At 32.6% G+C, this 17634-nt stretch overlaps 1 protein-coding gene across 5 annotated transcripts in view; it reads left to right on the forward strand.

The window, feature by feature from the left end:
• LOC120422672 (atypical protein kinase C) overlaps positions 1-17634 on the forward strand; it is a 237970-nt gene that overhangs the window by 115484 nt on the left and 104852 nt on the right. For all 5 annotated transcript variants that reach the window (XR_008211954.1, XR_008211955.1, XR_008211956.1 and 2 more), the window contains exon 4: positions 9025-9075. Coding sequence is in view for 2 of the 5 variants with exons in the window: in XM_052707106.1 (XP_052563066.1) it covers positions 9025-9075 (51 nt within the window). In the remaining 3 variants the exon portion in view is untranslated. The remainder of the gene's footprint in view (positions 1-9024; positions 9076-17634) is intronic.

The raw sequence follows: 17634 nt of genomic DNA on the forward strand, positions 1-17634 counted from the left end.
TACATTTAATTGAATAAAATCATGTTTAATTTGTTCATTTATTAGTTTTTCAGAGCATCTTCAAAAAATACTTCCAAAAAATTAGGAAAATGTATACTTCCGCTTGAATTTCGGGAACTCCAGGGAAATTTGTAAATTAACGGGAAATATTTTTTTTCGGGAAATCCCGGGACGGGAAATTGGACGCTCTACCTTGTAGACATCAAATATTTTTATATTATAAGGAATATTTGTTGTGTTTATTTTGATTTGAATTTCAATTTATTTTTTTAGTCAATTTATTTCTTAATTGAAGATTTATTTTTACTTTTTTTATTAGCTTTCCTTTTTTGATTTAAGTAATTTGGGAGCTAAAACTATTTTTGAAAATCATTACCTTTGGGATTGGTTGAACAAAATGGAAAAATAACCGAAATAATCGTTATTTAAAAATGTTGACGGAATTTGTTGCAGTGTTATATATACAAATATACATCTAAAGCTTTAAAAATATTCATCAGTGTTTTGTAAACAAAAATTAAGATGAATTTTTACGAATTGTGTTAAACAATAAAATAAGTATAATTTAGGAAGGTTTAAAAATGTATGGTTGAATATTACCTCTTTTGGATGTAAATTTACCCCTATGTATGTGGAATATGTGCATACCACCCAACAAAAATTTAAATTCTCACATTTTTTAAGGGTTAAATCTGTCATCACCCCGATTTAATATTACCTTAATATATTTTTAATGTTTTCCAAACTTAAAACATGTTGTGACATTTTGAGCAGCAGATTGGAACTAATCATGAAAGTGGTTTTATTTATCATGAACTCTTAGAAACACTCAAAAATCCAAAATAAATATATTGTTTACAGGGCGTCCATTTTTTCCCGGATTTTGAATTTCCCGGGAATTTCCGGGATCACGGGCAATTTTTAAAACAGTAATACAATTTATGGTTTCACTAAATTTGTTATATTTTTCAAGCTAAAATCATAGATTTAGCTCAATACTATTAATTGTTGAAAATGTATACTTAAATCTAAACAAGGAACACACTTTTTAAATAGATAAAAAAAATAAAAATTGATTTTTTTCTTTGTTGTGCTTTGGATTTGAAATGAACCAAAAATTTTTATCAAAATTATATAAGTTTTTTATAAATATACAAGCTCTTCCCGGCAAACTTCGTCCTGCCCTATTTGGTTTCTTGACGTTTTTCGCTTGTTTGCTAATTTAGCCTCCTGTGATCAAAATTTGATTATACGCAACTTTTCTCATACAATCTACAGATTTTCCGGAATCGGTTCCAGAGTGGCCAAAGTTGTAACTTTTTGGCGTAAGAACCTTCCTTGGGCTTATACGAACCGAACGCAACAAAGAGCGCCTCGATCCGACGTTCCGTTCTGAATTGATTCGCGTTCGAACAAAACCGTCGAAATTTTTTATATATATAGATTTCATTTGTATATTTTTTATATGACATGAATAGAGAAGCTGTTTTATAAAAATACATATTTTACAAATTATTTATAAGGTACTTCCGCCAACTGGGGAAAATTGTGACTACAGTCCGAATAGGTACAGGAGATTTTGGAGTAATAAATTTGGAAATCGGTGTTCTTAATGTTTTGTTCCGTTCCTATTTTACCAAAGGTAGTTTAAAACATTATGCAAAAAATGGCTTAAACAGTTGTCTGAATTCGTTATATTTGTCATAATTTGCCCCAGATTCCGGTGTTTCTAATCTAATCTAATCTAACACAAACGCAGCCAGTCCGATGAAAGCATGCTGGAAAGTCTTGTGATCAGATTACGCCCCAAGCACTTTTCTTGTCAATATTAATAATTGCAGTTCATCCGAGAACACCCGAAAATGAATTGCAAAAATTAAAGCGGCCAGCCCTACTGCGTTGTGTTTACCGCAGAGACAGATTCTGAGAACGGAACACATTTCACAGAATCAACAGGGGAGGAAGGATGCGTGGACATACCGTACCAAACGCTCCTAATGAATTGTGGTTGGGTGTGTAAGTGTAAATTTTGCAAGTAATTATTATTATTTTAGGAGGTGGAAGAGGGAGGAGGGGGGGGGATGGAATTGGATTAAGGATATGGAAGATGGGGTGGGATAGGAAGGATATTTCATTTGATAAATAGAATATAATATGAATTATCTAGTAAAAAAACGTATGGAAAGATCTCACCAAGGGTCTCCAAAGCATTCGACAAACTGAATATACATCGAATACGATGCTGTTGCTTCACTAGAACATCATCGAATCCAGGCATCTGCGGGTTGTGAACAACTTCTGGCCTTGCCGGAACGGCTGGAACTAAACGGAAATCCTTTCCGTTACGCCACACGAAAAAAAACCACGCAGAGCTTCACTTTTGTCTTCAGCACGTAGATTCACTTACAGCACAAACAAATCCGAAAAAAAACATCAGACACTTTCTTGGAATTTGCCAATGAAAAATAACTCTAAACCGAAGAAAAACGTAAAATTTTCGGCATCAAACAAATTTCACGTCCCTAATTTGCCCCAGATTCCGGTGTTTGATGAAAAATAATTTAATATGAGTCTTTTAAAAATATATAAAATGTTAAATTATATTATTATCCTCACTACAAATATGTGCACGTTTTCAGCTGTTAAATAATGTTATGTTTATTGTTCACTGTTAAATTACATCTGGCGTGGTTACATCTTTTGTTTCAGAAATTATTTGTAATTTTACCTCAGAAAATGTGTAATGATACGTGTTTTATGTGTAATTCGTCGAAATTACGTTATTTTGCTACTCACTTACGTAAATCGCCTTGACATGTGACAAGATATCGCAATTACGACGAATTACACATGAAAATAAGTAATATTAAACATTTTCTTTGGTGAAATCAGACATCTTTATTGAAACTAAAGATGTAACCGAGCCAGATGTAATTTTACCATGAACAATTAAAGCAGTAATATTACTTCGTCAAAAAAATAAAAAAATAAAATTTAAAACCCATTTAAATTTTATTAGGTTACATTAGAATAACAGGTATATTTTTTTTCTAGTTAGAAAATAAAATAAAAATAATATTTATAATCAATCAACCGTAGAAAAAACTCGTTTTCGTTCTAGTTAGTATGTTGCCTCAGTAGTGTCGGCGACTGCTGTCGTGACTGGAATAATTTAACCTTCTTATTTCCACCCACGTCGTCTTCCCACCCACTCTTTCCAATTGAAGGCCAAAAATAGGGATGAGAAAATTCGCAAATTCCGCTGATGTGGCAATGTGCTGCTGCTGACTAAATCAAACATGACAGTTTCATCCGTTTGTGTAAGTCTGGGTGCTCAAGTCGTCGACCGATCGGAATCCCATAATGAATTGTAATCATCGATGATTTGAGGCTCTCCGTTTTGCCTCAACATGAAAGAAGAGATTTGATGCGGAAAATGGAGCAAAACAGAAAAAAATGCCGCAATCAAAGCACCCACGTGCAGAACACGCGCGAAATGAGTCGCGAATGCTTGGTTTGAGCTCTGTTTTTCTTGGTTCGAAGGGAGGTATGCAGTTATTATGTTTATTTTTGTCGTTTTTAGTTCCGTTTGTTTTAAGTTTTCGATTTTTCTTTTTATTGTCGAGTCTTTTAGTTTTTTTTATTTTATTAATTATTTAGCTAATTTTATTTTAATCAAACTGCATACCACCCTTTATTGCGACCGTTTACTTACCATATCATGCGGCAAAACTCGGGCAAGGCTTATTATCATCAATCTGGTCTCGGGTGGGGTGGGTTTGGGACTGGCGCTTGCCGGCTTGTTTGGGTTGGGATGGGGAGTAAGGAACACAACCACCCCCTTGGGAAGGAAAAGCTCTTTTGCGCATAAAATCGACTTAGGTGCGTGGTTGGTTCGTTGTGGGTAGACGAGCTGCTTATTTACGCACCCACGCAAAAGTTGTGCTGTTGAGACGGTTTTAGTGAGTGAGCTTTGCGAGACAGGTGAATGAACGGAATATTTGATTTATTTTAGGAAAGGATATTTCTTCCTTGTTTTGCAAAATTTTTCTACGAAATTCTGTTAAAATCAAAATTATGAATATGCCAGACAAGATGTCATTCACAACCTAGCTTGACTGGCTTTGATGAGAGTGATTCCAAAATAAAAAAAAATGTTTTTCCTAGAGATTTTACCAATGTTTCATTTTTCAACATTGAAAATTATACCATTAGTTGCTGAGATATTGGCATTAGAAAATGTGAGAATGTTTAGATCAGGGGTGCCCAACCTTTTGACCCTGCGGGCCAGATCTGATTTCTCTGAAGCAGTGGCGGGCCGGAACTAATGTCGGTAGAAGTTCAAAAAAGTTTAAAACAAAAAAATCATAACATTTATTTTATTAGGTTGTTTCAAGTAAACAATTAAATAAACTTGTGTTACAAATAAAATTCATATACCTTGATTTTTAGTAAGAAAAATAAAGATTACTTTCAAAGATGTGTTTATCAAATTTATTTTTATTTTGTTTTGGTTAAAATTGTATTGTAATTGTTTTTGTCGATTGAAATTATGTACCCTGATATCATTAACTAAAAAAAGTTCAAATTGCGCTGTTGCAAGTTTTTTTCAGTTAGAAAAATCAACGAGACAAGCTAAAATTGAAACGAAATTTGGATTCAAATCTTCTTTACAAAAAAAACAATTTTTGCGTTTTTGTGCACCTTTATTAAAATAATTTACAAAGCATTCCAAAATGATTTTAAAGATACGGAATTTAAAAAAAGTGTAGGAAAATATATATCTGATAGTATTTAATTCGTCATTCTTCAAATTTCATAGAATTAGTGAAGTTCATGAAAAAAATAGCTATCTGATTTCTTGACTTATTTTGAAACATATTGTAATATTTTTAAAATGTTTGCAGCGATCTTTATTTTTGATCTAAGCTTTTTTCCAGCAAAACTATATCATTGAAAAGTTGTTCTGAAAAATATTCATTATAGTTGCTAACTCATTTATGAAAAAACTATTTTAATCAAAATCCTCAAAAATGTAACAATTCAATTAGAAGTAAAAACAGCCAAAATTTTAAGAAATCTAAATATAGTGTCTTTTTGCAATTTTTTTGCACATTTTTCAAGTTTAATAAATATCAATATAGAAATGATAAGAATTAAATTCAAACATAAAGAATTTTTAAATGTGAAATAAAATCATTTAAAAAAATACAAAGGCAAATGACTTTTGATCTTAAGATTAATTTTAATTTTTTACACTCAATTTATTAATTGAGTATTTCATGAACAGCCTTTAGGGCCGGTCATAGAACTATTTCGAAAAGCCGTCGCGGGCCGGACAAAATGGCTTCAGGGGCCGGATCCGGCCCGCGGGCCGGACGTTGGGCAGGCCTGGTTTAGATGATACTAAGAAAACTTCAATTTTCTTGTTCCTTATTTTCATTCGATTTTTTTCAACAACCAGAGATCTAATCTTCAATTTTACTTAGACAAATTATTGGATTTTTTTTGAACTTTTCGAATAAAAATATTATCAGAAGTGGACAATCTTGGACACTTTTTTTTATCAAAATTTTTGAATATTTCAGTTAAAATTAAACTTTATGTGACCATATTTTGAAAACGGTGCACTTTATCAAAAATCTGTAAAGTACTTCTCGATTGTTAATTTAATTTTACGTTTAAAAACTGAAGTCAAAAATGTTTAAGAGTAAAATTTATATTTTTCTAAAGCAGATTTTTTTTTCTAAAAAGCATAGCGGGTGATTCATAATTTTTGTACATGCTTTTTTATGGCTCAAATATTGCGTTTTTTGTCCCCTCAAATTTTTTTTATCAAAGCTAAATTTCTCGTGCACTATTTTTTCTCAATAATCCTAGGGTGGTTGTACTTTCGCGATTTTTGTGGATTTCGCGAATTTCGCAGTTTTTACGGATTTTACGCGTATTGTTGAAAATTTTAGATTGATTTTTTGTTAATATTAATTTTTCAAAATTTTCTAAATTTTTTCATCACCTCAAATTTAAAAAAAGTTCATGGCAAATGATCTTAAAGTAATTAACTTTTTTTTTAAATTGTATGTTTTATATCTAGGACACAGGCATGTTATAATCCATTAGTTGCAGTAACTACATTATTTTAACATAAGGATCAATTTAATTCAAATAACTTTTGTCAAAGTCTAAACTTTATTGACTCCAATGTATTTTTTTCTATTTATTTTGCTACAGGCTGGTTACTAATCCTATTGTCAAAAAATAAAATTAAATAGCATCAATAAAAATGCTATAACTAAAATAAAGATTACGCGATTGGTTTAATTATCAAAGGTTTTTCAAATTCAATAATTGAATATTTTTCTGACATCTCCCAAGAGGAAAAACTTGTTTTTGGTTAGATAATTCATTTGTTTAATAATTGTCTAAATAAATAAACTACAATATTTAAAAAAAAGTGATCAAATGATTTTTTATTTACTGAAGAGATTAATATTAAAATCAAAACTTGTTTTAATTCAAACACTCATTTAAAAATATCTTTTAGAAATTCAAAAGTTCATTTTAGAAATAATGGAGTTTTTTATTCTGTAAAATTATGTAAAACTACCTTACTCTGTTGTCGGAATAGTTGTTTATTTTAACAATATTTCGCTAAATAATATGTTTTTAAATTATGAAAAAGGACTTTTTTGTTAATTTCAAGTGAGTTTGACTCGGAAAATATTTGAGATATGTATAAGCCGTAAAAATAGTTTTATAAAATTTTACCATCCTGTTGAATTAAATTTCATCATACTAAAAAACATTCATGGAAAAAACATTACTCATCAACCCAGTACAAGTTTTATAAATATAAATGTTAAAACAAACTTAATCAGCTTAAAAATACTTGTATTCGAAATCCTATCAAGCATTGCTGACAATATGAATTTATTTATGGCGTGTTTTATTTATTTTATCTTAATTATTATTTTCCAAAAAAGTCTCGCGATATCATTTTCTCTTAGGGGCGTAGCATTTTTGCGTCGTTCTAGAGAAATCGTCAAATTAGAAAAACGTAACGCACCGCGTAAAAAGAGGTTTCTCTATATTCATTTTATAAATCGATGGATTATTTCTTTATGTTTGATAAGAATATGGTATGCACCGTAGTTTAGAACACTCGAATTGATTGATAATTTAAATAATCTATTTGTATGCCATGATTTTCAGCACTAATTTGTATTAAGTTAACTTTGGTTTACTATGAAATTTTGAGAAAAATGTTAGGCTCCTTTTGATATTAAAAAAGTAATTTTTTTGCAAACATTAACATTGAAGTTCTTGTACATCCTCATAAATACATATTTCCATATAAACTTCAAATCTTTAGCAAAAATTGCAGTTTCTGAAACTAAAACTTTATTTATCTTTCTTTTTTTATTATTAAAAAAAACAATTTTAGGGCTAACAAAATTATAAAAAACTTTTTTCAAAAAACTTCTCATATGCTTTCTAAAAATATATAACATGTGAGGGTTTCATGAAAAAACACCCTTTTTACCTTAATTTCAATTTAATATGAAACAGTTTTTTTAACATAACTTTTTAAATACATGATAAAACTGCATGAATTTAAATAGCAACGTAGGGGACGTTAAGACGGATCGATTAAAATCATTCCGGCCAAAATCGGTTGAGCCTGTGACAAGATATTCCAGTGACATTGATTTGGTACACATGTCTACATACAGTCAAACACACAGACATTTGCTCAGCTGGTGATTCTGAGTCGATATGTACAAATGAAGGTAGGGCTAGGAGATCTAATTATAAAGTTCATTTTCCGAGTGATTTTATAGCCTTTCCTCAGTAAGGTGAGGAAGGCAAAAAGCCTTTAAAATATAATAAAATTGTGATTTTATTGAAAAAATTGCTGATCAGTAAAATGCATTATTACAAAAACAGGTCATGACAGTAAAAGAAAAAAAAGTTGGCTTTACCCACCCTACCACAAAATCACCAACGAATTTATTCTTCCTTTATCATTCGAAAGTGTCCTTTTCAGTCATTTCAAATCCCACACCGCGTCGAAAATGGTGACACAAGAAGTCCCAATTTATCAAAATCCGATTGCCCGCGCGGCCCCAGCTTTTGCAGCTGAAAAATGTGATTTTCCTTTTTTTTCTGTCGCCGAAAATCCCCACCAGGAATAAAAAAAACGAGCTTGAAATAAGACGAAAAATGTTACAAATTGCACCTTGGGACCCCCGGCGCCGAAATCGTCTTCCTTGAGGGATATTTCAAGGTTGGCAAAAATAAAAGCCGGCCCAAGAAAACGCAAAAAATGGCGAGATTTTGCGGCCAAATTTCCACGCAGAATCCATTTTTCATTCCGGTTGCCACCGGCAGGGAGCGCCATCCTCTTGAGACAGGGAGAGCTTTTTCCTCCTCCTTCAGACACATTGTGTAAGTCTCATCGTTGATGACTTAGACATTGTCGTCCCCCCGCGGGGGTGCTTTCCCAGGACTCTCAAATGTGCGTCACACGATGATGTCGCTTCCGGTTGTGAGCTTTTTGCCAGCTTTTGAGGTTGAGTTGAGTGGAGTGGGGGAAAGGGGGAGGAAAAATGAACAGGAAAATTGTGATGGAAAGCGATAAATGGTCCGGCGACGCCCGTGACAGTTTAGCAATCACGCTGGAGTGTGTCTTAATGGAGAGCACAGGAGCCTTTTTTGATGTAGGGAGATAATTTTCAAGACTAGATGAAGTGTTGTTTTTGAAGAGAATAATTACCAGAACGTTTTTACCTGTTTATTTTCAGCTTAAATACAGCATATTACACTTAACAGCATCCACATATCAAAATTAAAATAATAAATCGGAGCGTTTGGTACGGTATGTCCACGTCTCCTTCTTACCCTTTAGATTCTGTGAAATGAGATCCGTTCTCAAAATCCTCTCTGCAGTAAACACAATGCAGTGGGGCTGGCCATTTATGAAATTTAAATTAATGTATTTTATTCTAATTCTTCTTCTTTCAGTATTTCCCAATGTTCCGACGGCGCCCGGAATGTCCTGCATCGGGGAAGACCGTAAGTACCTCCATAACCATCATAAATCTTAGATTTCCGTGAAAACAATAGAACAAAAGACCACCGAAAAGCCTGTCGGCAATTGTTTCAAATCAACTCTCTAATGCTCGAAATAGTTACCTATTTCAAAACCCCCGCGCAATAATCCTCTAATTCCACCATTATTTCGGACCCCGTTGACTTTCGCATAATTATAGACCGTGCGTGACCCGGGGCTCATTTTCGAAAAGCAATTAACTGACCACGCTGCAAATGATTTTAATCCCAGTGTCCAACACCCAGGGACACTGACGTGGACGTTCTCTGCTCTGTTTTAGGCGCGAGTGTCGTCAGCAGTGCAGTGAACTGATGCTGCCCCGCCGGGAGTTCCGGGGCCACGGAATTACATCACCATCGTCGCAAATGACACGACCGGATGGGGGTGTTTGTGTGTCGCTGGCAGGATTATTCTAATGTGTATGTTTTAAAGGACACTGTTACAAAAAATGATGTAATTTTACATGAGATTTTATGTGAATTGTTAATTTAACAATTTTATTTTATTTTCTTTAAAAGAAATCATCAAAAAAAATCTGTATCTTGAGAATAAATTTTCTTATCGATTTGGAGTCTTCGGCAAAGTTTTAGATTATCACAACCTAACTCGACCTTTTCTGAAATTGATGTCAGTAAACGCTTAAATTTCATCAAGGTATGCAAGATTTGGGCTGCCTGGACACGTTCCAATCGACAGAATTGAATTTTGTTGAATTCGCTTCCAATAAATAAATTTGTAAATTTCTAGTATAAATGGTTCGGAATTATCTTGAGCAACCATGCGCATCCACGTTTATCTATGGGGGTAGCAAAATTAAGGGGGTGCGCATGGTTACTCAAGATAATTCCGAACCATTTATACTAGAAATTTACAATTTTATTTATTAGAAAGGAATTCTACAAAATTCATTTCTGTCGATTGGAACGTGATAAGGCAGCCCAAATATATCATACCTTGAAGAAACTGAGGCGTCTACTGAAATCAACTTAAAAAATGTCGAGTTGTGTTATTAGAAAAAAAGTTATATGAAATAATCACGACTTTTTGAGTTTTCATCATTGAGGCTGTTGCGAATATGTTTCATAGTTTCAAAATCGGCCCAAAAAATCTGGGGGCAGAACATATTTTTTCGAAATAATACACAATTTTAACAATATTTTGAGTTTAATCAGCTGATTTTAAGATGCATTCCCTACCTTTATATTCATTTTAAACATGTTTAAGTTTGTCGAAAAATATTTTAAATTTTTTGAATTGTGACCCGCTGTACCCGCTGAAAGTTTTTTTTAAGGCTAAAAAAAATGTTTTTTCCTCAAAACTTAAATTTTTTGGAAACTAATAATTGCATTTTCATACTTTTTTTCATTGAAATGTGCTGGCTGGTATTTTTAATTTTATAAAAAAATAAAAAAATAATACCAAAAGCATATATTTTTGAACAAAAAAAAATTTGCAAGAAAAAATGGTTTGGCGAAATTTCAAAAACATTTTTTAAATGCAAAATTAAATTTTATGAAATTTTAATTAAATCTACCGGTTTCAAGTTATAGCAATTTTAAAGTATCTTTTCGAAAAACACAATTTTCAATCTTAAAAATAGTACTAATAGTAGTAATAGTAAAAGCTTTAAGGGTTGTTGATCTGATCTCTTCGATAAATATATTTTGATTTTTTTTAATCAAGACTAACATTTGAAAAGGGCGTAATATTGAAAATTTCACTAATATATTTTTTTTTTGGAAATTTGCTTTTACATAAAAATATGATTTCAACTTTCTTCACTTTTTTTTGAAAATCGCTTTTAAAAAAAATACTTTGTCAAAGTTTTTTTTGTCTATTCTGGAATTTTCTGAAAAGATGGCATTTTATGTACCGTCATCTAGGGTGAATTAAGACTAACATTTCAATAGGCGTTGAATTGATTATTTTACCATTGTACTTTTTGATTGCAAATTTGATTTAACATAAAAACATAGTTTTTTTCCCTATTTTATCATATTTTTTTTTGTTTTTGTTTGTTTCCCAAAAAAATATGACTTGGTCAAAGATTTTTTGTCTATTGTGGAATTTTCTGATAAATTGACATTTTATGTACCGTCATCGAGGGTGAATCAAGACTAACATTTCAAAAGGAGGTAATACTAAAAACCTGGCTAAATTATTTTTGGATAGCACATTTGATTATAATAATAATAAATCATTTTCACCCTTCTTCAGATTGCTTTTTTTGAAAATTAGTTTTTGCAAAACAATTATAACTTGGTCATAGATTTTTTGTCTATTCTTGAATTTCCTAAAATGATGGCACTGTACCTTCATCTGCAGTGAATCAAGACTGAAATTTCGGGCGTTATATTGAAAATTCCCCTAAAGTATTTTTGATTGCAAATTTGATTTAACATAAAAAAAAAAAATATTTAACCACTATTATTTTTTTTAATTCACCTTTTTTAAAAAAATATTTTGGTTAAAGATTTTTTTTATTCTGGAATTTTCTAAAAAAAATGCATTTTATGCACCGTCAACTGGGGTGAATCGGGACACATGGAACAAATAAGGACAGCCGTTTTCACCCTTTTTTGTACAATATTTTGATAATATATTTTGATACTTGTCAATTGTTTCGATAAGATCAGACACAGAAAGCAAAATCAGCCAAATTTTAAAAAATACAAAAATTTAAATTAAAAAAAGCAGGTTAATTAAGCAGATAATTGCCTGAATTTAAGAATTTTCTAAAGTTTATTGGCCAATGAAATATTTCATTCTAGATTCATCAACCCCTGAAGAAAGGCAAATGACAGATAATGAAAAAACGGCCTGATTTTTATTAAATGTTTTTCCAATAATTTTGCTATCAATCAGTTTTGAATGTTGACTATTGAAATAATTCATTCATCATTCTGATGAAATGCAATGGTTTTAAACATAAAATTTTTAATATGCGCATTTTTATTGTAAAGTTATAGGTAAAATTTATATTTTCTGAAAAAAAAATCAAAAAACTTTAGTGTTTTGTTGCCTTCATGCAAGATTTTGGAGGAGGTAATCTTTGAACTGGTGAAGCATTAGGGTATTCCAATCATTGTGTATTTACAAATTTTGTACAAAATTTTCTTAATTCTTATTTCAAGCCACCTTTTTAAAAACATCAAAAATTTATATCACATAATTAAAGGGCAATGTTTTGCATATTTTCAATTGTGAGAATCAATCTAAAATTGTTATATTTGAGTAACAAATACTTTTGACAAAAAATTCAAAATTTGTGTACAAAATCAAAACAAACTAACATTCAGTCAGTCCAAAATTTTGGATTTTCAGTTTGTAAAAAATAAACCCTTTCGAATTTGTTAGCCAAATTTCTACTTACTTATTAATTTGTTAAATAGCCTAAAAACAGTGTAAAATTTATTCAAATTAGATTCCAATGCTTGAAAATTAAACAGAATATTTAAAATGTAGGGATTTTCAAGTACTTTTAACTAAGTTAAAAAAAATATAAAAAAAAAAATTACTTTGCACCGGCTATGTTATCTATGTCGTCCCATTGTATCCCGTTCCCAGAGTCCCAACATATCGGAACAGGATTAATTAGTGGGCGGATGCGGGAGTCGCGCGTTGGAGCGCGCGCACACTTGCTCGCGCCAATAGCGGAATGTCATTATTCAAGTTTATGACCTCTCACTGTGCTGTCTCGCTTGGTAGAACACGCGGTGGTGACCACCACGACATCTCGCCGTAAACTAACTGAACCGGACAGCTGTGAACTGCCAGAATTAGACACGGAGGGAAAATTGAAAGTGGTGGCTCTGTAGCGCGATGCGCTGCAATGACGGATGTGTCTCTGTTGGTAAGCGCGCGTGCTCTCAATCTGAGGGGTTGGGTTCGAATCTCGTTTTGGAAAACTTTTTTTCTCTTAACTAAACAAAATTCCTTCCGTGCATCATCAACTAGCTCTAAACCCGGATGGTCACTCCGGGCACTGCGCGTGGTGGTGGCTCACTGTAGTGGACTTTCCATAAATTAACTTATTCTATGAAATTAAATTTAAATCCAATGCAAAGCTGACTTCGCGAACGACGCTCCGTCGTCCTTCGTGGGGGTCAGTTCCAGCTGACTGGATATAACTGGACGCCAGGATGAAATCCAGAGCGCGTTTGCCCGGAAGAGGAGGTTGGAAGGTGAATGATTGATGAAACAGGGAGGGGAGGACGCTGCAGGGTGCGGAGTTGTGTTCGGACTTGCCTGGAAGCTGTCCGGTCCGGGCGGATATTTATCTAACGGATTTAATTTCCATTGCTAAATGGGCGAGTTGGGCAGAGTTGGAAGAGAACTTTGACCATAGAACCTGAAAATTTCATTAAAATGTTAGACATTACGAATATTGAAATTCTTTAAAATTTCATTAAAAAGTGTATCCTTTAAATATGGTACTAGTTTTTTTTTATTATGTATTTTATTATTCTAGATACAATCAAAAATATCCAGGAACTTCCACATTGTACTTCAAGGCTACGCCCATACAATTATTTTGATTGATGTATCCATAACTTTCTATATTTAATATTTGTTCAATTTAAGTAAAAATCTTAAATTACTCAAGTTTTGTAAAAAAAATCTTTTTTCTTCAATTTGATGAAATTACTCTAAAAAATCTCTTTTCTTCCCATCACTGTTACCAACTGACCACCGGGGCCTAAATCTACATTAATTTATTGGATCTGTCCCCCGTCGCCCTCCCGCTGTGTCCCACAGCCGGAGTCCATCACAACCAGCCATCCTTCCTATGTTTTTTTTTCCTAGGAAGTTGTGTGTGTGCGAAAACTCCAAACCTTTTCCATCTAAATTGCAAACGAACACTGAAATTAAGGCGACGATGTGAAAAATTTGACCACCGACCAGCTGGACGGGAAATTTCTCTCTCTCCCAGGGGACAAAATTTAGTGTGCAGATTAAATCAAGTGCTTTGTTCCGGCAGTGCGGGGTTTCATGTGAGATTGATTGGTTTGGAATGTAAAGTTTCGTGAGGAAATTGGAACCACTTTTCAAGGTATTTTCACGTATTTGAGCGTTAATTACACTGTAAACTCTCAATCATTTGAACATATCTCATTTAAAATCGTGTAGCTTTTTCTCCATAAAAACGTATCTTGGCCTGTGTTATACAGCAAAAAATCCGATGGTAAAATCGCATGCAAAACCGAAGGTGATGTGCTTCGTCAAAAAAGACACTTAATATTACACGTTGCATGTACAATTTTTGTAAACACAAAAAAAAAGTTGCAACCGACGGGTTCCAAACCCAGCAGGACTGGCACCTTAGCCCGCTCGGCCATCAGACCGATGAAGAACTGAAAGGATTAACGCATATATGAGCTTGACATTTCGGTCAAGTAGGTTTCCCATATTGATGGGCTACATATTCCAGGGTGTAATATTACATAGAATTTCATAAAATAATGCAACATTTATTTCACACCCAGGCCCTTTACACACAGCTGGATTACTACTTTTTTTTGCTTTGTATATTTTCATCTTCCATTTAGTTTTTTTTATATGTATTTTTGATGTTTACTGTTTTTTTGGTTGATAAATTAACCTTCTTTCAATGTTTATCTTTGGTATTTCGAATTATTTAAATTAATTTTCAATTATTTTTTCATGAGCCTGGTACAAATTTCGGTTGCAGTTTTACCTTTAAAAACGTGTGAATTTACATCTATTTATGTGTGATTTCACAATTTTCTCATAATTCTCTCTACAACCCAGGCGAGCTTCGGTCTGAAAATTCGCCGAAAATCTATTTTCAATCAATTGTTCATCAATTGAAATGAAAATGCTATCGCTCTATAGTAGAAAATGTGAAAATCAAGCAAAAATTAAAAAAAGTGACTGTAAAACATGAAAAAACCTTGAAAGCCCAAATTGTAAAGTAATGTAAGGAGTTGGTCGAATAAGCCAAATACTTTTTTCGTTTGACTTATTGAAAAATGCGATGAGGTTCTGACTATGCCTGATATTTTTTCAAATTTTCAATGGTTCTTCTTTCCAATGCTTTTTAAAGATCCAAAATTGGTTGAAAAATGGATTTTTTTTTACGAATTTTTAGACCGAAGCTTTGAGCTTTGAGCCTGCCTATAGGCAGGTTGGGTTGTTAAGGGTTAAATTATGAGAAATATGTGAAATATCATATTAAAAGATGTAAATTCACATGTTTTTAAATGTAAAACTTTAAATAAAATTTGTAATTTTTAAATTTGTGTTTATGAAAGAAATAATTAAACATAAATTGAAAGAGGAGCGGCCGTGACTGACTGGTTACGGTGTTCGCTTTGTAAGCGAATGGTTCTGGGTTCGATTCCCATCTGCTCCCAACGAGAAAGTTAAGAACACATAAATTTGAACTGATGAATATGAACGAAAAATCAAAGTCGCTCGAGGCGGGGTTCGATCCTCCGTCCTTTGGATTGGTAAGCAAAAATGCTAACCACTAGGCCATTACGACTTGGTGAGCGTGAACTGGAATTAGGAATACTGTTACAGAGAGCGAGTTGTGGCGCTATAACCACGGCAAATAGTGTCAAGGGCATTCGTGGAAATACAATGTCCCATCCCAGAGGGTCCCGGAGTACCAAACCTTCTTAGCATGGTGCTCCCAACGAATACAACCAAATCTCGGAGCGTATGGTGGTGTGTCCCCACGCTTCTTCCTCCCCTGTCGATTCAGAATTGTGTTGTTGTTCGAACACTCAGTGCTCAAACTCAACCCAATTACGAATCATCTCTGCGATACGGCTTTACGCAGTAGGCCTGGCCGCTTTAACGCTTGTGATGTTTCAATGCATTCTAATGCAATGGCGCACTACAAATGTTAACCCTCTACAACCCAACCCCGCCTTTAGACGGGCTTCGATCTAAAAAATCGCCAAAAATCAATTTTCCAACCGATTTTTGATCTTTAAAAAGCATTGGAAAGAAGAACTCATAAAATTTTAGAAAATTTCAGGGTTGGAATTTTAACTTGTTTTATGTGACTTTGCCAATGTTTTTAAAAATGTCATTTTTTTAGGGGTCAACTTTGGCTGTGTTTTTTACTAACATTTCCTATATTTTCAGTAAAAAGAAGTATGCAGTAATTTTTGTAGTGCCCCAGACTATGCCTCTACGCATTTTTAGGCAATTTAAATGATGATGGTGTCTTTCTTTAGGAGAAAATGTGAAAAACATGCAAAAAATTGAATAAGTAACTGTAAAAACGTGAAAAAATTAGATAGGCAAAATGTAATTATATTAGGTGGTAGAATAGGCCAAATACTACCAAAAACAAACATAAACATAACAAGATTAATGCAAATTAAAATACTAAAAATAAAACAAGAAAAACATAAAACAAGAGAAGTAAAGTTTTTCATAGAACAAAAGTTGCTCAAAATGACCTCCTGAACACGGGAAAAATAAATATTTTCGAAAAAAAAATTTGGGCAGTAGAGGGTTAATAAATGACAAGAAGAGTGCTAGGCGTCATCTAACCTAAGGCACTCTCCAGGATCCCTTCGCAAGATTGGCTGCGCTAGGGTCTGATTAGATTAGATTAGATTAGAAATAATTAAACATAAATTGAAATAATTCGTATAAAATAATAATAATAATAATAATAATATTGAGAGCAAATTAATAAAATAACTGCAAAACAAAAAAAAATTAACAAGAAAAACATAAAAGAAGAAAAGTAATGTTTTTCGTAGAACAATAGTTGATTTTGTACGCAGGAAAAATAAAAAATGTGACCATTGTTGGGTTGTTGTAAAACTACATCGAAAAAGAGGTAATATTCAACCATTATTTAAATCTGGCAAACATTTTTTTTTAAATTGATTAAATCTTCAATATGAATAGAAAGGAGTAATTTCTTCTGCATAATATTACACAATAACAATAAGAAATACTTTTAGTTGAGAATTTTAAGGTATGAATCTACATTTTTGAAATGTAATTAAACTTAAACTTAGGCCGTTGCAAATATTTTTTTTAGTTTGTCTCTGAACAAAAAAAAAACTCTGGCAAAAAAAATTAAAAAATTATAAAAGTTTAAATAACAGGCACTGGTAATGCAATAGTAGTTTATGCAACAAGTTGCAAAAAGAGGATTTTTTCAGCACGAGTCGTACATTTATCCAACGAGGTTCACCGAGTTGGATAAATACGAAGAGTGCTGAAAAAATCAAGTTTTGCAACGGCATACAACATTTTTTGCAATTCCGAAAAACACCCATTGAGTGAAATTTTATGTCAAATTTTCATGTTTTTTGTCAATAAATCGTTTGAATTAAAAAAATGTTGAAAAGTGTTACTTTTCGAAACAAGTGCTGAAAAGTTCAACTTTTCAGCACCCATTTCAGTGCTGAAAAGTAGAACTTTTCAGCATTAATTTTGAAAAGTGTTGCTATTCGATTCTGTTATATTTGGTACAGAAAAGTAGGCTATTTCGTTGTTCAAGAATGACAGGAAAAGTAAGTAGT

The sequence above is a fragment of the Culex pipiens genome, chromosome 2 (assembly GCF_016801865.2).
Source record: "Culex pipiens pallens isolate TS chromosome 2, TS_CPP_V2, whole genome shotgun sequence".
Classification (NCBI taxonomy): domain Eukaryota; kingdom Metazoa; phylum Arthropoda; class Insecta; order Diptera; family Culicidae; genus Culex; species Culex pipiens.